This window comes from Larus michahellis, chromosome 8 (genome assembly GCF_964199755.1).
Source record: "Larus michahellis chromosome 8, bLarMic1.1, whole genome shotgun sequence".
Lineage (NCBI taxonomy): Eukaryota > Metazoa > Chordata > Aves > Charadriiformes > Laridae > Larus > Larus michahellis.
This window is the reverse complement of record NC_133903.1, coordinates 28,608,307-28,635,879: the sequence shown is the minus strand read 5'-3', so window position 1 is coordinate 28,635,879 and position 27,573 is coordinate 28,608,307. Positions and strand designations below refer to the sequence as shown.

The window sequence follows — 27,573 nt, the reverse complement described above, 5'->3', positions numbered from 1 at the left end:
ACCAGGGCCTGATGGTTTCTGGTGCTGCGGTTTTTTCATGTTACCCTGATAAATATTCAGAGTTCTGCATGTTCTTGTCACCTGAGCACACTGTAGCACAGAAGTTTCCAAACATCCTTCTCATAACCTCTTGTTTTAATTGTGCTGCTTATTGTGTGTTTGCAAATTATTTCCTTCTGTTATTCTCTTCCTTCTGGTTACGGCAGCTCACCTTTGTGAATGTTCTCACGCTTCAAGAAACACCAGTAGACCCAGTCTAGTCCTGGGGATGTTGCTTACGTCAGACTCCCGCTGATGGCAGTAATAATGTGCTTCAAAAAGGTTTTGAACCTAAAGATTTTAGAATTGAGCACACCTGGGTCATCGCCAGCACTGCTACAGGAGCGTTAGTCACTGCCGTACAGGCGACAGAAGCAGAAGCTCTTAAATTACCTGTAGTTATGAGATACAGAAGGTTGGAGTTCTCTGAGGGTGGAGAGACTGATTAATAAACAAATGGGGGTTTGTCATAAGTTGTGACAATGACAGTGCTGCCCCTTCTTTCTCCGCGAGGAGGTGAGCAGGGTAGTTATGGTAACTGGCAAGCTCTGCCCCAATTTTTTTTTTTTTTTTTTTTTTAAGAGGTGCAAAGCCTCAGAGCACACTCAAACACCAACAGGAAACAAAGGTCTCTGGCACCTCTAACTATCAAGCATTTAGCTCACTTCCTCCTTCCTCCATGAGCTTTCCTGAGGTTTTTCAGTGAAATGCTGCTATTTGCGCAGGTTTTGAAAATTTAATTTAGCTCCCCATGAAAGTCGAAAGGAACAGCAGCCTGTACTGGTCAGTGACTGATTTGTGCTAAAGGGGAAGAAATTAAGAAGTTTAAAAACACACATACCCCAACAAACTATTGCTCAAGAGCTAGAAATGTCCGTTTTTTCTCCTGCAGCGGTAGTTAGTGCCTGTGGGTGTAGGCCTCCTGTAACTGCTGGTCTAGAGGTGCTGATGCCCGGCCTCCCTCCATCAAGTCCCCAGCAGAGCCGGGCTGGAGAGCGGCCACCGCTGTCCTTGTCGTTGGCAGTGATCACCAGACCTGAGGCTTGACACAAAGGACAGATGGGGATAGAAAAAATGAGTTCATCTTTTGAAGTATGCTTCTCTTAAGCTAGATTTTGCCAACGTAACTCACATTTTGAGTATCTTAAAAAGAAAAAAAATTATTCACCTAAGTTATTTTGTAATAATACTGCTGAGTTCAAGACTACGGGTACCTCAATCTAGGCCTTACTAGAGCTTGTCCCAGTGCATTTAAGACAGCAGTTTGTGGCACGTTAGCTGTGGGCCTCGGCCCGGCACGTATGCCAAGGGCAGCGCACTGGGGGCACAATATACTTCCAGGGTAAACAGTGATCTACTTAGCTTTGAGCTAAAATCGGTGATCTTCACCCCAGCTTCCAGTTTGAATGAGTTGACATTCTTGTACTTCTGTTTCATTGGAATAAACATATAAATTTAAAAATTACCGTTTAATGTGAAAAATACACCCAAATTATGTTTTATTTTGTTTTTTTTAAAGAAAGCTCTTTCAATAGACAACCATCAAGATTTGAGAACAGCATACTGTAAATGTTTACATCTGTTTCTCTTCTGTGTTCACACTTTTATCTAACGCAACCCCTGTAAATCAGACAACGAGAGGGGAAGCAAAGACTTGTTTTAATCGTGCAGGTCTTAACTCTTGCACGGGGCTAACTTGAGTAGCATCTCTGCTGCTCTCCTGAACTAGGCAGATGTTTCAAAAGAAGTTGTAATTACATATGATCTGTGTCTAAATCACACTAGTCTGATTTGAAAATTTTACATAAAGTGGTCTGGTACTTCTATATTTGAGAGGGAGATTAAAAAAAAAAGTTAAGAGCATTTTTATTGATAAACTTTCCAGATACTGAGCTTAATTCATTCCGGTGGCACGAGGAAGTTCGGTTTGAAAGGGAAACAGCTTTGCCTGAGGAGGGATTAACTGTAAGAACAACTCCCCCACTGTCAGTACTCCCTCTGAGGAGATAACGAGCCTGGGCATTTCCTAACCGTAGTGCCCAAAAGCTTATTGTCGGGCAGCTCAGCTTGCTTTTGGGGGCAAGACTGGGTTTGTGTAACCTTATCCCTGTGTACAGATTGCACCTCCCCCTTTCTTCCCAGCTACAATACAAATTATGGCTGCCGTCAAAAAAGGCAAGGACTTTAGTTATTAAAAAGTTTTAAGGAATGTCACAGGTAAGGTGTGACGAGAGTTGCTAGTGTTAGACATTCGACTTCATCAGAAAACAAGATCCACACAACTTCCACCAACTCTGTCCGTACACTTGTATATAAATAAGACAAAAAATACCTCGGTTCAATGCCAGGTTCAGATAATCCTGATGAGTACGTGTTCGTGTTTCTTTCCGCAGACATAGATGAATGTGAAACCAGAGACACCTGCCAGCACGAATGTAGAAACACCCCAGGGAGTTATCAGTGTACTTGTCCCTCTGGCTATCGCCTTACGCCCAACGGCAAAACCTGTCAAGGTAGGCAGATCGCTTTGAGTGGTCAGAAGCATATTTGTAAATAAATAAGATACAAATCGTGTTCGATATATGTATAAGCCATATTTTTCAGTTTGCTATGAGATGGGGCATTCAAAATTTCAAGTTTCAGAAGTTTTTATATTTTGCATTTCATAAAACGTGAAATAGAAAAACTTCATAAAACAACAGCAAGTTAGACAATTGTAACTTCTTATTCTCTGAAGTTTTCTCATGTGACCATATGTTACACATTGAACTCCAGGCAGGAAAACAGCAGCACTAGGGTCAAACCCAATATAATCCTTAACCCGCCTCTGTCAAAAAAAGGTACTTGTCAGATTTTCTGATCCACAAAAAAAAAAAACCATAAAAAATGAACTAATTAGTCTCTGTTGACAAGACAAGTATGGTTTATGTTGGATCGTGGCTGTAGGCAGCTCTAGTCATCCCATACAATATGCCATCCTGCACAGTAATAAATTGCCAACAACAATAAATGCAAATTATTTGAACTGTTGTCTCAAAGAGCAAGAGCGTATTCTGAAGGATTTCACTGTGTGCTGCACTCTGTGCTCTGCTCAGTCTTGACCAACCCAGCTACTTCTTAACCCTTAATTTCTTCTGCCAGCAATTGATCATCTGCATGTTTTTTACATTCAGATATTGACGAGTGCCTCGAACAGAACATTAATTGTGGATCAAATCAGATGTGTTTCAACATGAGAGGAAGCTACCAGTGCATAGATACACCTTGTCCACCGAACTACCAGCGAGACCCTCTTTCTGGGTATGTTTTATTTTCAGCCCCTTAACACTCACCCCAAACTTGGATCCTTAACCTGTGTTCATCAGAAGAAACACTGACTGTCACCAGTGAAGCTCACGCTGGCAGAAGGTAAAGCATTGACATTCAAGGTGATCATCGGTTTCTTGAGCAGCAGTATTCCCTGTTTCCCTGGCAGCAGAACCATAAACGAGTGGCTGCGGGTGAGCTGGCTGCCTCTCAGTTTCCACGCGGCATTTTACTGTTAGTTCAAAAGGAAATAGCACCGGAATGTTCCTTCCCTATATGAACCCCAGTGGGCAGCGCGCTTGGATTCTTTCTGCTGATCCAGTGCCATGCATTTGTCGCTTATGGAGATGCCTTTGCCTCTAAGTTTTCTGACTTCTCTAAATCCTAACTTGCCCTCAATTTCAAAGCATTTAAAATATACTTTTTATCATTAAAATAATGCTACAGTTCATGGTAATTTGGGGGGTTTTTAAGTTACTCCTATTTCCTTGTTCTGGAAAAACACACTTTAATTTCTTTTAATCTTCTAATATACTCAAGGAAATAGGTTGTTTCATAGTCAGAAACTGTCTTTTGTGATCCAACTGAACTGGAATGACACTTAAGTTGAAACAGATAATGTTCTTTGACCTCTGTTAGTACTGCCAGGCAGGGCCAAGAGATATTCCCTATTTTGACTTTTGATTAATAGAAGTAAAATTTACTTTCCTCCTCTTCATGCCAAATTCTTTATTTCATGACCTAACACGCAGACACCTCAAATGGAGCTGCCCGGTATATTTCAAACCAACCTTTCCAGCTCTAATGTTTAAGAGCAAGGGCACTAAAACATACACTACTGACTTTAGTGACAAATATTGTATTCAATATGTTCCCATCACCTCTTGGCACTTTCTGAGATGATCCTGTTAAGGGAAAATGGGACATAAAACTGGGCTGCAACTTTAAAGGAAAAATGGACAGAGAGTGCATGAGCATATTATCTTTACAGAGAAATTTAAATTACGCAACAGGGTAAACAGGGGAAGAATTTATCCTTTAGGACGTACTGCAGTACTTACTTACAATATCATGCCTCTCCCTGGGCTAAAGTGCTCTGCTTATTCCTAGGTTCTGTCTGAAAAACTGTCCGGCCAACGACTTGGAGTGTGATCTGAGCACCTACGCCTTGGAATACAAACTCCTTTCCCTCCCCTTTGGCATAGCTGCTGGTCAGGATTTAATCCGGCTGGTTGCCTACACTCACGACCAAGTCATGCACCCAAGGACAACTTTCTTAATGGCAGAGGAGGACCCCGCAATCCCGTTTGCCCTGAGAGATGAGAACTTGAAAGGAGTCGTGTTCACCACCCGGCCACTGCGAGAGCCAAAGACTTACCGCATGGGAGTCAGAGCCTTATCTTACAGCGCCGATGGGAATATTGAGTATCGGACAACTTTCATTGTTTATATAGCTGTGTCAGCCTATCCCTATTAAACACCCAAACTACTTGACAGTAATCTCAGTATTTTAACCACATTCGTAAGTGCCGGTGGGTATCACCACTTCCAGACTGACTCTATTGCCTGCCAAACAGTTGTGAACCATGTCACTTGAAAATGGTGCTCTGCTCTTTCCTTTTTCCCTCCTTCCCTGAGGCTGCCTATCCCGTCCCGTTATTCCAATTCAAGAGGAAAATCCATGGCTTTGAACACCTGTTACCACTTGCTTTATTTATTACACTGGAGTAGTAATTTTCCACAGTTTGTTCTGAAAACCAGCAGAAAAATCAAAGCAGGAGCTGAAGTCTGTGGTCAAAACAGTAAGCAAGGAGCAGCCTCTGCTGAAAGCAACTAAAGAACAGCCTATCCAGAAGAAAAAACACAACCTGTAATTTCAAGTGGTCTACATATTTTAAGGGTTGCTAAGTGTTTTACGATGTTATATCTATTAGATTTTTTTTCTTATCAAATACCTGATAGAATTAGGTCTGTAATATACTACATTGTGTGCTCAAAAAACCCCAAATACCACTGTGCCTAATGGTTGCAAATGCTGAAACAAATTATATTTGTTTTCAGCTAAGGAGTCTACAGCAAAATTCGGAACTGGTACATTTCATTTCCATGCAAGTTTAGAGATGTCACTATTTTTGGAGGAAAAAAAACAACCACGGCTACTTCTACTTTATACAGCAGGTATTTTATAACCTTTTTTTTTTTTTTTTTTTCACTCTGACATTCTGGTATAGCCATTTATTTAGCTCAAAACCATATGCATTTCAGTACTCCCAACTCAGTCAGTTAAAATGTTTTGGGTTTTTTTGCAAATGGATCATTTTTCTCCAAAGATGATGTAAGTTTGGTTCAGTAATGTCAATACACTGTACACAAGTAATTTTACCAAGATGTATTCTATTTTTATGAAAGTGTATATATGTTTTTTCCTACGTGTATTTTCTATGCAGTATCTCAAGAGTGTTTTACAGTTAGGTTTGCATAAAAGGACAATGTCACTACATTGAAAATAATCAAAATAAAGGTTCCCATTGCCTTTGAGATTGTTGTTGAGTTTTATCACTGTAGAAAACCCTTTACCATTTGTAAAGCACTTGCCTTTAGTGCCAGCAGCACAGGCAGAAGGCAGCGCGCCCACAAAGCAGGCAGCAGTGGGCACAAATCCAGCCACGTCTCCTGGGTTTTGTGCTACTGGCTTCCCCACAGCCTTCAGTTTTGCAAAAAAAGTCAGGAAACTGGTGCACTTACTTACCATAAGACTCTTGTTTTATCCAGGCTCTGCTGCCTAGGAGACATCTCATTTCCTCGGAGGAGATGGGTCATGCTAAGAGTTAAATTGTTATTGCATATAAAGGCAGTGTTTATTCATAAATATACTCAAGTCATTGCCAAACATGAAATAAGTCACCATAATTCAATGCATGTGGGGAAAAAAAAAATTATCAAAAGGGTGAGAGTCCCTCCATAAATATTAGTCTACTTAACTGCAAAGCAAACACTCCTCCTGGCACGCTCAAGCAGTATATGAGAATCTTAAGTTCTTATTAAAAAAACAAAAACAAAAACACAAAACCCACCAAATTAAAAAAAACCCGAACAAACACACCACTACCACAAATAATAGTGGGGTTTTTTTAAAAAAAAAAAAAAAAAAGTCAGTCCCAGTTGCTTGGGGTAGTTCAGAGATGTAGTGAATAAACAGTTAACACGTCAGTGGTACCTGCTGTGTGCTACCATCCTCTTGTACAAGCCTCATTTCATTCCCTGGGGAGGGAACGAACCACCGCCCCATGACACTGGCGGCCCCCTCCCTTCCCGGGCCTTACCTAGGTACAAACTTGACAATATTTAATTAACTACACTACTGAGATGAAATGACCCTATGAAAGATGGCAGATGTTTTATACATTACAGCGATTAATTTATACATACTTTAAGTATCAGTGTGACACCTTGTGGCTCCCCAGCAGCACACAGCTGGGCACGCCCGTCTCCCTGGAGCTCACCTTCAGAAGGACGAACATGTGTAGGACAGCAGCTGCCCACAGCGCTGCCCAGAGCCCCAGCCCGCTCACGTACACCAGGAAAACACCCTGCTACGGCAGAGCCTTTGCCAGGGCACGACGAGACCCGCTTTGACTCCTGGAAATGATTCTTCCTTATTAAAACCTAAAGGAAACAACATGCCAAGATGCAGCACTTCGAAAAAAGTGTGTGCAATTCCTTCTGACTAGAACTTCTAGCAGAGGAATAAGGCACAAAAACAAGTTTCAGGGATGAAACCAGGGCCAAGTGCCAGAAAAGATATAAAGTCCAGAACCAGCATCACCTGTTCCATGGCGGGTGTTCAGGATCTGAGGACAGGCTCCCCCATCACACCTTCCCTAGAGATCCAGCGTGCCAGTCCCTTGAGAGAGAAATTCCACTGGGGTTTTGTTTTGCTTTCTGCACTGGCTGAATTTAAAAACTGCTGACCAGGTTCAGCAATGAATCAATGCAGAACACACAGAGCTGTGAGTTAAAGGGAAAACAAGTTACCAGATGAGAACAGTGCTCAGAAAAGACGGGAGTAGCAGTGCTTGACAGATAAGCATCTCCTTGCCAAGTAAGATCCAGACAGTGGGTGCTAAACTAAGAGAAGGCTAATGAGTAAAGTGGTCGTCATCGCCCTCACATCGGCGGGGCCATTACAGGCAGGACTCTGCTCTTGGGATGCAAGTGGGAGCTCTGGTACCCTTTGACTTCAGAGGCATTTCTAGTTCTGGCAGCTCAAATCTAAGACTCCTGCCAATAAAAACTTGGCACATTACAACCTTTGAAATCCATGGATTAGTTTATGAGGCTGGAATCCAACCGCCCACCCCCCAGTTGCACACAGGCGGAGAACAGGACACGCAGCACCATGTGAGGACAGACGCATCACCAACACCGCGCTGGTTGTGGTTAATCGCCCAGGCAAAGAGACACAAAAGCAAGTCGTCTAGCACATTTCCGTCTAAACTAATCCCTGCCGAGGTGCCCTGCCATACATACATGGAGATGGGCGAGGGCTGCGGATCAGGTCTCTCACTTTATTTCTGCAGAAAGCCCATGGGCAGATGAAGGCTCCTCCAGCCTTCTGGGCTGCAATCTCTGCTTCAGAAGCGATGTTGATAGAGTCCACAGGGTCACCAAATGGATATCATCGGCAATGAGTCAACACGGTATGAAGAAGTGAAACACTGAAGTCTGGAAATTCAGAACACCTTTACACCAATGTTCATTAATGCTGAAAAGCTCAAACAATCAATGACTTGCTCCAGCACAGTCCTATTTCTTGCTGGGAAATCGGAGATGGTTTCAACTCCTGCCCATACAACAGTGCTTACTTTGGAGCTGTTGCTCCACAGGAGCTACAAGACACCCTTAGTGAATGACTTTATTTGTCCTTTCTTTCCCTGGACACACTTTCTGAGGCACAGGGTATCTCTGGCTGTGAGCTGAAACAGAAGGGAACCCCCAGAGAGTCCAGCCGATTCCCAGAGCTACGCAGGGCTGCTGCGCATCGCGCATCCGGCAGTGCTGCACTGGTAACATTAACTAACATCCAAGCCCAGCGTATCCAGCCATGCCCTGTGAATAACATTAAATGTGATCCCAAACTGGCAAGCAGATTTTGTATAAACACATCTGCACATCTGGCCACACTTACCCAACTCCAGTCACTTTTCAGACCATTGAGTTCAGCTGTTCAGCATCTTCAGCGTCCAACTGGTGCCAGGCAGCATGCACAGCCCAGTCTTCTGGTTTGATGAATTTGGCATTAGAAAGGGAAACAAAGCATACCTGCTAACAGATAAAGGCGTATGGATAAAAAGAAGTGTTTGTTAATATTTTACACAAACAGATTCAAATGATAATTTATGAATAGCATGAGAAGCACAATCAAGCCAAGAATTTGCTCCAATTACAGAGCAAAGGTTCAGAAGTGCTCTGAAGTATAGCTATGCAATCGCTGCAAGGAGAAGAGAACCTGATGGAAAGATAACCTCAGATCATTTTTCATTGTATGTGAGGATTATAAAACTGTGGCCATTTTGGGACTGAGAACAAGGTGAGATTATTTCTTGGATAAAACATGTGTTAAAAAAAAAAAAGTTACAGCAAATACAGCACTTGCATTAGAAAGCTCTCTCCTAAAATGGGAAGAGCTAGCACACAAAAGTAAGAAGTTCTTGATAGGTTAACAAAGTGCCTTGAAATTCAGTGAAGCGCAGCTGACTTTCTTATTAATAACTTCTCATCCCGCTTGAGGTTACAGGCTAGTTTACATACAGGTCAGAAGACGACCTTTTAAATAGAATCTCTCTCAACCATGATTTTTTTAAAAAAATCTGTGTGCTGTCTGAGCAATCACACAGTAATCTCACTCCAGTTCACCTGGAATTCAGAGGGGTTCCACTGGCTGTGGACTGAGACGAGCATCCCTCCAAACCTTTTAATGGCTTACAGAAAAGCAGGATAAACCGTAGTCCAGACTTTCTTCTGCTTGGATGGCATAAAGTGTCCCAAGGAAGTCTCTCCTACAGAATGTCTGAGAGATATCAAGAAATCTGGGCTGTACAGCTATAATCTAGCCCATAATTAAAGCAAGGCCAAACTCTCTTGCTACAGAAAAATACAGAACTGGCAAATACTTAAATAAAGTTGTACGTAAAAGCTTAAAAAAAAAAAAAAGAATGTACCTGATTTTGGGTCCACAATTTAAGAGGCAAATGCCAGCCCGGATCCCTAAGAGCAGAATCCTCTAAGTGGCCCTAGTTACTCCTCTCCATAGTAAATAAAGTGGCGCATAAAACACAGCTCGATTCCAAGCAATGTCCAAGTTCCTCTCTAACAGCGTCAGAGGTTTTTAGCCAGGATGCCTCTGGAATCTGATGCTGTAGATCTAAAGAATGAGGATGGAAGAGTTGGGAGAAAAATGAATTCCCAAATGCCACAGAAACAACAGAAGTGCCTCAGCTCCTCGCTGAAAGCAGGCGAAGGAGCAGGCCTTCTCCATGCCCGAAGAAGAAAATGCAGAGTGCTCTGATGCAACCATGTGAGTGACTCAAATTGAAGAAGCAAAAATACCACAAGAAAAAATATTAAAAGTACATGCGGAGGGGACTACAGGAGCCTTGGTGATAAAGTGGGGAGGGCAAGGCCTGCTTGTACCAGAACAACACTGTTTCTGTGTAAGTGTCCTGACAGTCCACCTCTGGACAAATCTGAAGTGCTAGAGAGCTTATGAATAGGAGATAAGCTGAAAAGATGTTCAAATCTGTCACAAAACTGTCACCTCTTTCATTTCTCTTGTGCTTAAAGGAACTGGACTTTGGACACAAACCTTGAAAATAACTCTTGATTACATTGAATTTATTCATCCTTCCTCATCATCATCTGCTCGGAGAATTAGCTCACAAATCTTCGCGTATTTATCAACCACACAGGTCATACTGCTTTGCTCTGCTCTGGCCTTGTTTGAAAGAAAAACATTTGTGGTTTGCTTACTGGTTCCTCTGCAATGCTCTCAGGGATGTGGAGACTGATAGAGAACCTCAAATTGGGTGTAACCCTGCAAAGCCTTTCCCAAAATATTACCGCTAATATTTCACAGCTCATGTTTTGCAAAGATTTCGGATGCATAAACGATGCTATCCTTTAATGGATGAGGCTGTGGCACAGAAGTGGTTTGTGTTCACCAAGGTAATATCATGGTATTTTTGCCATGTGCGGTAGCTTTACTATAGGCAAGCAAAGAGCCGTGAGTGATTACCAAAATGTCACATTGAATGAAAGCCAGTCACAACCTTGCTAAAAACTCCCAATTGCCTTCAGCTCGGACACCTTATCCCATCAAAATATCTCTTAATCATATAAACAGTCCTCAGCACACACTAAGAGCAACAGCAAAAGTTAAGTTTTACTTAGAGCGGATGTAAAATGAATTTTCCTGATAGAGATTTGAAAATGATAAACAGGACAAAAATGATACATCACAGAATGAATTACCACAGCATGAAACAGAGCATCTGCAGAGCAGCTAGTAAAACAGTCCACATTTTGCTGAGAACTAGCTTTTTTGGGGAAGTAAAGTTGTTATTTGAGCAGTCAAGTTCAGCATTGAAGTTCAGCCTTCGCCAGACTAGCCATTATTTATTTATAAAGCCCTGTTGATTCCCTAAATAAGTCACACAGCCTCGGTTTTGCTCCCATCTTGTGTGCTAGAAAAGAATGAATAAAAAGTAACAATCACTGGATCTCCAGCCTGAAACTTTAATCTAAACCAGTCATGCTAAAATCTGAGACATTTTCATGATCTAGAGGCACGGGAATAAATTAACCCTCAGTAGATTTTCACAAGTATTTGTATGAGTGAGCACTGGCTGTGTCTGTGCATTTAATTTGCATAATACTTTGCAATACATGCTGTACTCCCTTCGACAAGACAGTATTGACAGACTTCAACAGACACAGCTTGTCACTGTGTGTCTCTAAATTGATCTAGTCCATGCTTAACATGACCCTTAGTACCACAGCCTGGTACTCTGCTAGTTTTCCAGCAAAGACAGTCCTAAATGTGGAAGAGGCAAACATTGATAGCATTTTGACAAAGACCTCTGGCCACTGAAAGCTGAGCTGAGGAAAAGCCATACCTTTTTCTTCTAGCTAGAATAAATCTCAGCCTGACATCCCCTGACAGATAGACAGACGGAGGGACGTCTGCTCAACCTGGCAAAACCAAAACTGGCTCTTCACTGGCTTTTCTGCCAGCCTTTGTTTCTCTCAACAAATGCTTCTGATACTCAGATACACAACCTGGACAACATCTACAGATTAGACATTTGGTCTGAAATGCACTGAAGTAAAAGTTTTTCCTTACACATCATAACAATATGGCCATCTCTATTCACTCCTAAAAAGCTGTAAGGACTATTGCAGCACCAGCTTTATATGCCTGAGCATCAGCTTTCCATCCTTCTCTCAGTAACGGCAACAACCTTTTCTCTGACCACAGCGAATCCTTTTCCCCCCACTCACAATAATTGAGTGCTGCCACAAAGACCTTTATCTTACTCTAATAACATAAGCTGCTACTTCTTTGCTTTCAAGTCCTCTACAGCCTTTCTTTACTGTCAAGAAACAGCCTTGCCAGACTTTCAAATATGTTTGCTCTTCCTCTCGAGTTGCCCTTTGTACTTTCAAATCTTTCTCCAGAGCACTCCTCTGTCAGGATGTCATTAGAAATAAAAGACAACAAAGATACTGAAATGCATAACTACAGAAAAGGAGTCTAACATCGTTTTCTGTAGAAGTTATCTGAAAAATTAGTCTTGGAAGGTATTAAACATCTTCCAGTGTAACATCACGTTGGTAAACAGCACTTTTATAATGATTTCCCTTATGAAAGGGTTGGTTATTAAGTTGTTTTTCTTTTTTTAGTTTTACAAACTCTGTATCTAATGTCCAGAAAAACTCTATTCCATTACAGACAGAAAACGTGCGAGATGTGCATGCATGGATTTTAAGAATATTAGCAGATGACCCAAAAGGTAGAGGGCAAAATTAGGATTAGAATTGCAAATAAAATTGATCAATTGAAGATACTCCACAAAAACCTGGGATCAAACCCAACATAGTATGCATCAGACAGGAAAATACAACGGCACAAATATAACACGCATGATGCCTGGTTGTGGCTGCATTTCAAAAGGAAGTGAGGATTTACCGAGGATCTCCAGCTAAATGAGAGTTAATGTTCTCACACGGGGACAGAAAAAGCTTCCCACTGATACCTGAACAAAAGCATTGCACACAAGACATGCGATGCATTCTTGTTTCATTTTTTGTTGGTTATTATACAATTTTATCCATAGTACCACATCCCGATTTTGGCCCTATGTTCCAAGAAAGCTGTAGATCACTTTTGAGGGACTCTGATGAGAATCATTACTATTACCCGAATTATCGCAGCGATGGAAAAGCATCTCTTCTCTTGCTAGATGTTCTCCAAAGACGTTAATGCATATTTTTTAGATTAAACATGATGGTTTGCAACACACGCACAAAAATTAAACATCATAAAAATTGTAATTTCTGCTGGCAGTAGCAGCATTGATAAGACAGATATTCAGGGAATTTTCTACCCCAGTTTTCCTTAGGTAGATTTTGTAAGTAAAGAAAATATTTGATTATGCAGTGGTTTGGGGTTTTTTTAAGCTGTTTTGGTCCTATTTAAAATAAGTTTACTTTGTAAGATGAGCAACAGTACTTGTAAATCAGAACATCTGGTAAAACCCTGCAATGTGCCAGACAGTCTTGTGAAAGAATCATCGCTCCAAATAAATGTTATTTGCAATGCTCTTTAATATTACTCCAGACACAGTGATTATATAAATGTAAAAAGTTGAAAAGGATGTAAGTAACATCATATCCCTGAAATCATCACTTAGTGTCCCTATTTTCTGAAGTTCACATATGAATCACAAGCGAACTACTGTCCTGGCAGAAGTCAAAGATCCCAGAGGGTGAACATGAATGATGCTCACAGGGGGGAAAAAAAAAAGGAAAAAGGGAATGAAAACTACAGATATTTATCATGCTCTATGGACATCTTCACTGTCCAAGTGACTATTCAGAGATTAACTAAGACAGCTAAGTTTGAGACTCATGAATTAAACTGTTTTCATTAACAAATGTAAGGTGGGAATGGACTTCAAAAGAACATAACCTTATTTTACGGTTGGGCCAATACAAGTATTTGCTTTCATTCAACAGTTATAAGGAGGGACTAATGGCAAATACATGCACTTTCTCATTCTTCACTATTTAGTGATATGATTTTGCTACAAAATACATGAACTAGGAAAGCTGCATTTAAATTATCTTCTATTAACCTAAACTGGTATTTCAGGGAGATTTTTTTCAGAGAGATCATCTTTGTCATTAAGAAGATAAAAGTTTAAATTTAGTTTTGGTTCCAAAATTGGATTAAAAGATGGCCTTGTACTGTGATCAAGATGCTCCAACAGCATCACCTGCAACAATAATATAATCAACTTAAACAGTCCTTCTGATACTAAAAAAACTCGGTGGGAAATTGTGCTGAACAGCAAAGATGAATATTTTATAAATTTTTATATGACACAGAAAGCTGCAGATGCTACCTGCCTTATCTTTTATGACTACTGTGGTACCCAATGATTTTTCTTACTCTTATTCTCATCAAAATTTGCTTAAATTTCACGGTTAGCAAGAGAAACCAGCAAGTGAAGAACAGAGTTCACAGAAGCGGAAGGACAAAGTTCAGAGGACGGATGGAGGAGTTCTCCCCTCCTTGCCCCAGGTATACCCTAAGCCACTGAGAAAGCTGCAGCTACCTCCAGCAGGAAAGGGACTGAAGCAAAATATTAGGGCCATCGGTGTTTGCGCTGGGAAATGACTGTTGTTGTCTCTCCATATAATTATGTAATGGCAAAGTTTTATTGCCTGTCCAAATAAGACTCTTCAACAGATGGCCATGATACATGACTTACTAAATGGAAATAAATCAGGTCCATTTACAGTGAAGTAATGTCTCTAAAATAACTGTCCACGCTCTACTGTCTTACAGTAACAGGCTCACAAATTCACAACGGGTTAATAAGACAACCTCAATGCCATTACTCTCTTTTAGGGATGCAGACGGAGAGGAGAGCAAGGGAGAGACACCAGGAATGAAATCCTGCATCACCGAGATCCTGCTCCCACAGCATTTCGCCTGGTTCAAAAACGCAGCCAGCTCCATTGTAAAACTCATTTGATCTGAAGACTGTTTCCAAACCTCAGTGATACAACACTTAAGAACTTTATTCTATTTACCTGCATAATCTTACTTACAAACGGCTTAAAACTACCTGACTTCTGGCTGCTGTTGCTCTAGTTTAAATAACTCTCTTCTCAGTCCCCCAGGCCCTTCTTGCCTGGAGATATTTAGACACAGAAATCAAAACCCTTCTTTGCTAGAATTTACAAACTAAACTCTTCTATGGTTTTCTCTTGCATCTTCCCATTATTTAATTTATTATCACAGCCTCTCTTTTCACTGGTCTTAGTTTCAGTAACTTGCGCATGGGCAACCAAAAATGCTCACGATATTCCATACCTGACCATGGAGTTTGCTTAATATTTTTAGACTACTTTCTCTACTTTCACTGAATCCAGGACCCTGAATTTCTGAAATGCTGGTCTAAATGTCACCAGATAAATCTCAACATGATGTCACAATAACCGCAAAGTTTTATCTGGCCACATAATTAACTTCGCTGAGTAACCCGAGCCCCCAGGAGAACACCACTAGGGCGTTACCATTAAGTAACGCAGAGTCATCAGCCCAAGTCAGAGCCATGGAACAGAATGTTATGAATATAACATCAGCCTTAAAATGGTGCCAAACTTCTGCAACCTTTGCAAACTCCACAGTCATCTCACCCAACCCCCCCAGGATTCCCAAAGACAAAAACACATAAACCTATCTGCTGGCAGCGAGGCTGTTCCCATTTCCTTCATGACTGTATATTCCAGTTAGTCCCCACTGCTTGCAATTTGGTAGCAGGTCACTGACGCCAAATTCGACTTCTCCTCACACGTCCTGTGTCTGCAGCCCAACCCATGACCATCAACGCCCTGCTGGCTAAACAAACTCATACATCATCCCCACCAATACTGAGGGACTCGTTTATGCTTTCATTGCCTCTCCGTCTGGAGTTGCATCCTCTAAGATCTCCTTGAACTCTCCTGCTCCAGGTTCAAGCTTGCCCGTACCACTGGTGTTAAGCTTCTCGTTAACATATGATGTTTAAAGTTTACCTTAATTGGCCCAACTTGTCACTGGATCTAATAATACAGCTGGTCAAAACAGAAGGCAACTACCACCACTGCGTACCCTCTAGACACCATGTGTTTCAGTAAGTTTAATGTGAAACAAAAGGGCTCATCCTATATCTACACCAATACACAACAGGACAGTCACATAATAGTGAGAGTCTCTCCTTCATGTTTTCCTCATCAAAAATACTGGAAAGAAACACCACAATAATCTTAATAAAGCCTCAAGACAATGTTGAGGTTTTGTACATATTCTGAAACTCTTTTAGAATGGGAAACTATTTACCTTCTGCGTAACTCCTGGGAATTTAGAATTGTAAGGTTTAAAATTTATTATACACAGAGAAAAAAAAAGCTTGGATCTTTTGTGGTTTTTCACAAAGAGGTAATAGACTGGAATACATTACAATATCACCTATTATTTTAGGTATATATTTTACTGATGTAAACAACTAATTCAGGGAGTTTTCCTACTTGATGCCTCCCTAGGATCATTTAGTAATTACTTGTAGCAAGGTCCTAAATGAAGTATTTATCACGTTTATCACAAGTATTTATCACCTACTGCAAATAGGTGAGTCTTCCTGTTTGTTCTTCACTCTGTGCAAATTAGGCACAACATTTATACACTCTTTTTCAATGTCCTTTTAGGAATAAGTGTTCAAGCTTCACCAGAGGTTGAATAACGTGCACATTTGTTCTGTCTTCCTTATAGAAAGCAAACTGAATGACGCTCAGGTTTGCACTATGTTAATATATACAGGTTTGAATTTATGATGGTTCTTTAACAAGTCGCAGAACTATTTTCTTTGCTGCCAGATATACACTGAAAACACCAGCAGCTGCAAATCCTTACCAAAGTTTTGAGATAGTTTCATGATTAGGAAGTCTCAGGTGAAGTAAAAAGGCCAAAGCACCAGGAGCTCTGCTGCAGAGCGATGCCTGTATTCTGTGTTGCTTATACCAGAGTTACGCTTCATCAGCCCATCTGTCCATTGTCCTACCACTCTACTGTGGCTCACAGAGACAGTTCAAGCCACTGTGTTACTGTTTTGGAACAGTCTTGCACTAGCAGTTTGTGATCTGCACCTCTGATGACATAAACTTGAAAAGATATCCTTTAATTTAATACTCCGACTTTTTTTTCAGAAATATAACCCTTTAACCTGTCCTATTCTCACAGCTCTAGTATTGGGATAGAAAAATTACTTTAATGCATTAAAACTAAGCATCAAATGGATTTGGAATTTAAATACCTACGCCTGAAACTTATTTGCTTATTAAATAATTTTTACTCAAGACAAAGTCACACATTTACCCTTTTCTAGGTTTAATAGAGCTAAAAAAAAGTCTTCATAGAAATAGATAATAGCACATACACCAAATTGAAAAGGTCATAAACTTACGCCTAAAAAGCTAGGAGCAGTACCTTATCTCTGTTTATAGTTTAGATCTTGCTGGTTTAAACTTGTCTCACAATTTCACATGAGAACAGGTTTAGTTATTTTAAATACTCTATCTTCACAGGCGCTCCTTCTTTATCTGAAAGTTGCACGTTGTTGTGCATTCTGAAATTAATTTCCTAGAATTTGACAGACTGTTTGTAGTCCACCTGCTTTAGCTTCTCTGTCCTTGCATCTTTCCTAATAATTTTTCGTGTAAGTAGTTGTCAACTTTGATTCCTAAGATCATTTTGAAAGTGTGGAGTTCATAACACATTTACATAAGCTAAACATGTAGAAGGAAATGCTGTTCTCCTGAAGAGACTGGTGAATTTGGGGCATATCCTTAATTGAAACTTACTATATTCTTAGATACTTGATTTGCCTACTCTTAGCATATTCTCTTAAAGAAGAATCAAGATAAAAAAGATTAATTAAAACATCAAGAAATCTGAATTTCCATTGAACTTGGCATTAAAGGCTAAGCAAGCTGCTTGCCTTTTCAACACATTTTCCTTTCAGCGGATTCAGGACAGCCGATAACCTATGATATGGTCCCCAAGAGATGACCACTGTAGCATCTTTCTTTGATCTGTTCTTCCTCATGTGGCCCCCACATTCATCTCAGAGTTAGTCTTCACTGTTATTTCACATCATTGTATAGTCACTGACCTCACGTAGGAGTGTTTTTTGGCATGCTGTTAGATTGAGCTTTCCCGTAAAATTTGCCTGTCCATCCTGTTCATTTCTTATGTTCTGGACTTAGCAGCAGCAATAATAGGTTTGAATCATTTACTGAAGTATAGGCGGAGCAGGGACTATAGCGTCCCTTGTCAATATTTCAGCACATACACCTACATGCTAGATTCTCACTCCTCAGCAGAAAAGGAAAGAATTAACAACTTCATTTTATTAATGACATGATTTCTGGAAAGCCGTGCTTTTAAGCAGCATAGTTACTGTATATTATTTTGGTTACACAAATTCTTTGATTTGCAGTCTGATTAAATTTGTATAGATTTGTTTCTCAGGTATAGCATCCATAAACAAAGGATAAGTAATGTTTTCTTTCAAGAGTGTTCTTGCGTCAACACATCCTCTTTATCAGCATCCCTAGAATTTTCTCTTATTTTCTGAAAACTAACTTTGAGCAAAGAATGTTGACAGTTCACTGAGCCTAATCTTTCTGGAATAGAACTGTCTTAAGGGTGGTGCATTATTTATAATTTTAATCTTTAAACCAACTGCTTTGCTCACAAAAACATATGACTCATTCTGTAAAGTATAAAAGAAAGTTGCCTGTAGAGAAGTCCCATCCTCCAGCAACATTTCCAATGAGGTACTAAAATCAGATTGTTAGATGTACAGGGTGAGGATTCTTTCTTGTTTGTTCTGAAAAGCACCTAATAGATTCTGAATATTATGAAAATATTACTATGAAACAATAGTCGTTAAAAAACCTGATGTACTTGGGAATACTCGCTGACACAGCCACATACAAAAAGAAGATACTGGTTGCCAGCTGAAGAGTGCAAAGCAGGGACAGCCTGCAAGGGAATATGCGAGCAGAGGTATAAAAGCCAAGGACGAGATTTTCTTTGGAAATCCCTTTATAAAGATGACCTGCTACTTCCCTTAAACACCTTCTCGTGCCATTCCAGTTACAAATGCACCTTCTTCCTCACCTCAGAATCTAACATCCAAAACCTCTTCTATTTTTTGGGGGCAAAAACAGGAGATTCCTTCCCACAGTCTATAGCAGAAAGGTAATCTTCACAGTCCAGCCAAGGAAAATAAGTCATTTTTCAAATGAAGTTTTTATTGCAGTCAAGTACTATCTATAAACCTGCCATCCCATTCAAAGTGATGCAAACTCCTGAATTCTCTGCCCACTGGAGAGATTTTCTTCCACTTGCAGTCCTCATTACAACCCAGAGTGCCTCAAAAAGTTGAGTTAAAGAGCCATCAGCAAAAAGAACAGAAACAGACACTAAGACACTGATTCATTCTCAGATGTTAGTTACAGAAGACATAGGAATCTGTTGCCAGAATTCAGTGTCCTCTCCCTTCCTTTCACAGTGATGGCAAACGAGGTGCAAAAACCTGTCAGATGCAGCAACACTTCAATGCTGTGCCTTAGGGCAGAGAAAGGTGTATCTTCCTGATGCTAACTGGAGAATTAATAATGTCGAGAGCACACAAATTGATAGCCCTTATTCTTCTACCGCCTAGATATGCACCATGTTCGGGTATTCTACGAGGGTGAGAGTTAGGTGGGATGGAAAGATGCTTCTGTTTTCTCTTTCGGGATCTTTGCAGGGATCCGCTCCCTGACTGTTACTCAGGCTACACTTGGTGATGGGTTTAGTCTAAGCACGGGATAGGGTAAATTATAACAATAATAGCAATCAATTAAATGTGTTTCTGACACTGTAGTTTCCTAAACATTACACCAGAATGTCCGTAATTTAGCCATCTATACAGTTAAAAAATACTATAAATCATTTACAGCCAACGAATGACATCAGCTCAAATTACAGCTCTGTAAAGTACCACCAAAAAAGCAGGGTCCTGGGACTTCAGCCTCCAAACACCAAGACGATACACAACTAAAACTAAGGGTCAAACATGTCAACAGTCAAAATCTGAAAACTTCATCCCCAGAATCTACACCACAGAGGGAGAATATCTGCTCCAGATTTCATAATCTTAATTTATAGCCTCTGACCCTGAGTTTAAGTACCAGATTCATCTATTCGATTAAAGACTATTGGAGTCTTTAATACCACTGCCAACACCAACTCTTCCGACCCTGTTTGTCTCATCAATGAATAAGGCTCCTGGGGTGTTGGTTTCCCAAAACCTAGTGTAACCTGATGCCTAAATTAACTAAAAAAAGCCTCTTAAAGTATTAATTGCATACTAAACCAGCATATAAAGCACTATTCCCTCTGATACTACATCACCTTCTTTGTATCTTCAGATTTTATGAGGGCCACAGATTTAGGGACCTTGGGTTTCCAACACTTAACCCTAAGTGTGGGTTTCATATATGCAAAAACACCCTCAGAACATGAGATATTATCTCCTACAACATCAAACCACCACTTAAGCATACAGTGTCTGTGGAATACAATATGGTGCTAAAATGACTAAAACACGAAACAATTCCTAATCCAAGTATAGTCTTACCCTCTGTGTTTTTAACAGATAAAATGTGTCTTGAAATTTTTCATACTCCTACCACAGCCCACTGTAACTCAGTTATGGGACTCAATTTTATGGGAGTCATTCAAACCTTGAAAGAAAACGTAAGACACTAGGCACTTACTGGTTCTGGAGAAACTTGCAGTAGTACATGCTCTTGACGATTTGGCTTCTGGAAGTTTTCTGAAACCTTTTTTCAGCTCCCACCACCACAGATTCCAGAACAACAGATTTTGACTTCTCAGATTTCTCCAAACTCTGACCCTATCTCTGAAGTCCCCAGATAAAAATCCAACACATCAATATATATGTGAAGTCCTTGAAACCTAAACTCATTCTTCTTTATGGTTAGAGATTAATCCCTTTATAAAAATAAAATACCTAGCTGTGGTTTATGTCTGCCCACATTTATTGGTTCTTAAAGCTGTAGATGCATAAATATAAACTCCAGCCCACATATGCTAACCTCAATTATAAGAATGAGGCCAATCTCTACAGTAAGTGACATGGGAAGCAACTGAAACACACAAATATTTGAAAATGAAGATTGAAACTGAAACATATAAATTGAACATTAAGGAAATACACTGAAATGCTATTACTAAACATACACTGACTGTAGCCACAAACGAGGATCTTAATAGCATGAACCCCCAAACCTGAATTTAACTTTGGAGATCAATTCCTACAATAACACAAAAGATAATATCTCCCTCAATCCTCAGCCCTCCTTTTAACCCTTTAGTAGCTGAGCTTCAAAACCAGAAGCCCTAACTCTGAGCACAAATACATGCTTAGTAATATCAATATATTGATCAATATCTGCAGTACCAGGGAGTGAATGGGCCCTGCCAGCCACCTTCCTAAAACAGAGTGCCATAAAGCTGAATCACTATAGCGTTATAATCTAACTTTATTTCAAACCATAAACTTAATTTGAAGTCTAGAAGAGGGATGAGTCATTTCAACAGAAAAACCCCAATCCCCACCACTGCCAGCTCTCTTTAACTCTTAGGGCTTTCAAAATTCGCCAAGTTCTTGAAGCCTCATCTTTCCAAAGGTTGATTTTGACCCCAACCTCAGGCATAGTTATACCTGAGGAGGGATATGGGGGCTAATGCAGACCCCAACCCTAACAGTAGCTTTTAATTATGGTAGTCCACACTGTGAAAGAGGATTGTTTAGAGGAGATAAAGAACTGAACTCCCTAGGCAGAAGGGAGCTCCTACCATTCGTGCTCCCAGATACCTGTGCCCCTGAGAAACAGGTAATTAAGTGGACTTCCAGTTTCAGATTTCTAAAACCTAATATTTATTTCACTTCTAACCTCAACTTAATGATAGGCAAACAGAAACCAATGCCTACAAATTTCCTGATATAGCAGAAAGATAACTGGATAAACAATTAAAGCTGTTAATTTTCTTCATTTTGCATAACAATCCTGCCTTTGCTGCAGATTATTCTTTTTTCAGACTTAGATCAGCACTGCACAACCTGTGATGTACCATAGCCTTGCTGAACAATTTACATTTTTGCAATCATTTTATTTGTTGGGAGAATATTCCTGTTACATTTAAACTGCAAATGGGCTGCTGTGTTCTTAGTGCCCTGTTTGGAGCTGCTGCAGTCACGCTCTGTGTGTGCAAGTCTTGCAGGAGCTTAGAGAGGAAAACTGATTTCTCAGAGACAGAGTTCACTTTGAAAGCACTTAGAAGAGAATACAACTATTTCAAAGGTCCTTGAAACTGAAGAGAAAAGTGAGTATTTTTCCTTTTTTTAAATATCTTCACCTTTGACAAAGAAAAAGGGATTTATCATGCTGAGTCAATACACTCTGCCGAATACCCAGTCACCTCTTGTTCACTGCAGGTGTCTTTTACACAACACAATCCTAATAGGCAGAAGCAAAGTACCAAACATTTCATATGAGTAATTCAGATTCATGTAAAAACTATGAATAATCAAAACCAGGTGTTTACAATAATAAGAAAAAAAAGGCAGCTTCCACAAGCCTTTGGCAGCTTTAACTAAAGCTTTCTCTACTAGCATTAATATACAGTAGTCAATACTGACAAGAGAGGTTTTTTGTATGTGAACTTACTATTTGACTTTCAAGACCTTCCTGTTGAATACGTATCAAAATGTTACAGTTCATTCTCACTCTGAAGTCAAGTAACAGTAAAAAAGTTCCAAAAAAGAAAAGAATAAATCTTCTCAGAGAAGTATAAATTAACAACTACTTGTCATTCTTATGTACAATTAGGTTGATCCAGCAAGTCTTCCCTCCTTGAATATACACATTTAAACAGTTCATTTTTGAACTTCATACATGAGAGCTGAAAGCTTGAGAATGTGCTAAAAGGATTATTTATAGTACCCTGAGTGCGATGTCTAAGAAAGATGATTCTTCATGTTACAAGAAAATTACCTCATACTGAGTCTGAAAAAAAAAATCCCAACCACCTCGCAATGTTGTCTGACACCTTTTCACTGCTATTTTGCCAAAGCAAGGGTGTTATTCTTCATTCTTATGAAAAGTGGTGACTGTTTCTGGGAATCTTTGTTAACAGCCCTGTAGGTGGCAATGAAATAACTGAAAGAATTGGTCTGAAAGAATTTTCCGCATCTTTCGTTCACAGATTAACCAGGAGTCAGTGCTAATTCACCTCCTACTGTTCAATTAGGATTCTCTATTTAACTTAAACATGATTTCTTATGTTATAAACAGACATGTATAACTTCTTGTTTCACCTCTTTTTCCTACCCAAAGCACCTTGTCTTTCTCATGTTCATTTGCCTTATTCTTATCATGTGCCATCCTTCATATTAATCAAAACTTGCATGAAAATAGTTTTTTCCCTATAGTTGAATCTCTCGCTTTCTTGCTGTTGTTATTCAGTAGGAGAATCAGCCCATCCACTATATTAATAAAAAAAGAACAAACAATATGGAATGTAATTCATTTCGTGAGACATTTTTATGATGCAGTAGTCACTTTTTTATCAGACTATCTGGATCCAAATCAATAACCGTTTCACTGGACCCAAGTTATGAGGGGAATAATTCGCATACTAGGAAAGAAGGAAAAGTTGAATATTTCTGATCTGGTAAGATCCTGTTCTGCCAGACATTCTCTGAAAGATTTCTCACAGTAACTCTCTCGTTAAAAGTCTGCCCTGTTGTATGAGTCAGAGCATGGCATTCCACACAAAATGAAATTCCAGCCTAGTTCAAGTAAATCCATACTCTAGCTTTGGGATAAAAACTGTAAAGTTCTTTCAGAGGAAATTTTTAGGACCGCTTAGAAATTTTATGACAGCTATGAAGCGATGGTCTTAGGGTCATGGCTCCAGAGGAAGTCAAGTTATGTACATCTATAGATGTAAACAGCCAGCAGACCCACTCCTCCTCCTCCTCTTCAAGACATACAGTCATGTCTGCAGCTGTGCTAAGTATAAAGCTCTTCTGGAATAAAAAGATGTCTCCCACTGATTTTTGTAGTACTGTAAAAATAACACAAACACGCAGATTCTATCCTTCATCTTCCACATATCACTATGGGCTCATCTGTTATCACTGTGTGGACAAATATAATTTGAGTCATATTTTTCTCCCTGCTTCTTACTTTTAAACAATTCTCTCAAGTTCTTAGAAATTGGAAATGCAGTAAGTCTATATTTATATCAACCGGACGATGCATGTGACCATCTGACCCATATTACAGCAGCTTGCTACAGCTGAATTCCTTGCAATACTACTGCTACTCATACTGCTCATAAATCAAAGAAAAGCAATGGTATTAATATTCCTCTGTCTTGAAAGTGAGCATGTATAAGTGCTCTTCAAAATTAACATTTTTTGGCTATAATCAAATAAAATATGTCAATAAAATGCAGCCAGTTCTGGCATGGAAGAGTGTGATTGATTGTAGAAAGCAATACACGGAAGTGTCCTTTGATCAATTATCAGATTCTCCAGAAGAATTAATTGCAATCCCATGCCCTTCCCACATTAGGGCTTCTGCTTCCTCTGTATCGTTCTCCTTCCTTGCCCCTCCAAGTCCATAAGCTTGAAAGTGCGTCAGTCCTTCCTGCCAGAGCAAATTTTTTCTGCAATTCTTCATAGTTCTTCTTAGTAACTCATTTAATGAAACTTCCAGCACTCTCACCTAACTTCCAATTAAATTCCTTCTATGACTCCTTCTAGGTTAGAGAGGTACACTAATCAGTGAATATTTATCAGACCACCACTACTCTAAATACATGCTCTTTTCGTTTTCTTTTGACTTTCTTCACTCTTGCTCAGCTCAGTTTCTCTATATAACTTCTGCGGGGACACCCCAGCCAACTGAGTTCTCATGGGGATTCGGATCACTCCAAACATAACTTACGATATTTTTTGGATACTGATGGGTATCAATGATGGGACTGAAAAGCAATGAGGTATCTGTCAGACCAGACCCAGATTAACACAATGACCATTTTCCAGGATTTCACTGCGATTTTCCATGCGACCCACAGTGGATATGAACACACGCCAAAACCACTATCATAAATGTGACTGACTGATGAGCTTCCAAAAAAGCCAAGGCATGAAAAGGCATAAGAATACATCTGAGTCATGGGCATCAACATAAGAATCCACTGATTCAGAAATAAAAAATAAAAGATAATAATAATAGTACTGTAACTACAATGATCTAAATATATATAGCAAAGCAGGGTTTGTAGGGAAAGTTGTTGGGAAAGGGTTTGTTTAATTTTGTTTTGTTTTCTTTTTAAATGCAGTCAACTAATGAAGTTAGGAAATACAGACAGGATTTTGGATACACCTGACAAGATTTAATGACCTGATTACGTTGCCTGAAACCTTTGCCAAATTAAATGACCAGTCAGTTGATCCCTAACTGAAACGACCAACTATCGGACAAAAAATAACATTATCTCTTTCCAATTGGAGTGGCTAACCACAATATTGAGTCCTGTATGTTGCTCCAAGATGAAGAAAAATGGTGGTGAAATCATGCATCTGTATTTACTCATCAGGAATATAATGAGTCCTGTTTCCCTAAGTGCAGCAGAAATAAAAATAAGTGGAACATTTTCTACTTCCCTTTTTTTTTTTTTTTTTTTTTTTTTTTTTTTTTTACAGCTCCAAGTCCATTTCAGATTGAGCTCAACCCAAAAATGGTTGAGATGTGTCCCCACCTCACCCTCCCCTATCCACGCATCTCCCTGCTTACTGTCTCACTCTTACTCTTATGGCCCTTTTTACTGGCACACGCTTTGCAAACCAGTAGCAAGTAAACTCTGCCCATCACGAGTGCCTCCCCGAAATCACGACAATAATTTAAAGCAGGACTTTGAAGTCCCTCCCTGAAAATAAAGGGAAGACAGCAGAAGCTGGTCATGATACAAACCCCACTTTACTGTTACCTGAGCGCACACTGTGAAGTGCCAGCACAGATACCATTTCAATGCAGCTGTGACACTATAATTTAAAGGTGTCTTTTCACGTCCTGTTAATCCACTTATGGAATTAGGCCATAGAGCATACATGGAGGCTAGACCTACTTGCAAAAGGAGCTTAATAATATGTATGCTATGAAACAGGAGATTTTTATGAAAGTATTTAACTGGCACTTCTGAAAATCCTGTTTTACCCTTCAGCATAAATGACTCCACTAAAACTCAGACACCGAGCCTGTCACAGAACTGGAAATCAATCTGAACTAATTTCCCACCTGAGTACCTTAATGTCCAAAAAAGCCTTCCTATTTCATCTTCAACCAGTCTTTCAAAACGCACGTTCTTTTATATTCATATTTAACTATGTAGAAAAAAGTACTATAAAGAGGATCAATACAGAGATTTTCAAATATGTTTTTTCTCTGCACAGGGAAAATAGAGTATTTATGACAACCTCAGTTTTCAAATATCACAAAAGTAAATGAAACCCCTACAGGTTTGCAAAAATCCAGCATATTTTGTCAGATGCTGCTACTTAAAATTACATTGACCTGAAGGAAAGGAAACACTGTGCAGCATCAGTTTCTGTTCAGAGCTTGTATAACTAATGCTAAAGAAACTTCAATGATCACCCAGCAGTCATTCAACTATAACACACACTTCGAATGAAGATAACTGTGACTGAAATCTGGTAACTGCAGTTTGGGAGCTCATCTCATCACTGAAACTGTGCAACCCCACGTCACCTCTAACAATCCAAAAACTTAATTTGTAAGAGAAATGAAACAATACAACCCTACCAAAATGAACATATCCCTAACACATAATAAATGTAGCAGCAAATCATGAGTACCCATATTTTCAAGTTGTGTATGTATCTAATTTTCTTCATATCACTTAATTGAGTACTGGCATGTTAACAGAAGCATGATAATAATTTTGAGCCTCTGCTACTTTTTATTTACTGCTTTATATATGTAGCTAGCCAGTATTAACTGGGACTCACAGCTGTATTGGCTGTTAAATGATAGAAAAGTTAACAAATCTCCGTATCACAGCTATCAAAGTAAGGATGTACTCAACAACGTAGTTTAAATGTTTTGCTTGATCCAATTATAAATTGTTTAAGTTATGAGGATTTTAGTACTTTTCTGTAAGACAAATCTCATCATGTTGATCCTATTTAGCTATCCTAAAAACTACTTCTTCCCTAGGCTTTAAATATCCCTAGACAGGTACCTTCTCAAACCACAGAGTTTCTTTATCAAGCTTATAGTCCACTAAAGACAGTACTGAAGTTCTTGTTATAAAACATATATTTCCTTCTGTGTATTACCTTGAATAAACTCCATAAAATGTCAGACCCTTGGGTTCTGTTTTCCACGGAGTAACAGCTACATCATAAGCAGGTTGGCAGTGGGCAGAGAACCTTAAATAGCAAAACAGCATGGGAGTGCTCCCACCTAACACTTGTCTAAATAACTCTAGAAATGTTTACAAAGATTATACATGTTCCTAGAGCAATGAAGAAAGCACTCTTTTATTGACTGGAATCAATTAAATTGAAGCACGGCTGTGATATGAAAGCAATTAGAAGTGTCCACAATGCAGAAAGATTGAATGAAACTGCCTTCATTGTGATAATAAAGAAAATACAAAGAAAATCTAAAACTGCACAATCCTTGGACCAAGTGAGGAAAACATTTTAAGCACATATCTAAACCCAC

The 27,573-nt window shown here is 39.5% G+C and overlaps 1 protein-coding gene across 4 annotated transcripts in view; it reads left to right on the top strand.

The window, feature by feature from the left end:
* HMCN1 (hemicentin 1) overlaps positions 1-6,716 on the top strand; it is a 188,609-nt gene extending 181,893 nt beyond the window's left edge. For all 4 annotated transcript variants that reach the window (XM_074596824.1, XM_074596825.1, XM_074596826.1 and 1 more), the window contains 3 exons: positions 2,433-2,552; positions 3,213-3,339; positions 4,456-6,716. In XM_074596824.1, the coding sequence (XP_074452925.1) occupies positions 2,433-2,552; positions 3,213-3,339; positions 4,456-4,822 (614 nt within the window). In that variant the 3' untranslated portion in view covers positions 4,823-6,716. The remainder of the gene's footprint in view (positions 1-2,432; positions 2,553-3,212; positions 3,340-4,455) is intronic.
* The last annotated feature ends 20,857 nt before the right edge of the window (positions 6,717-27,573 follow it).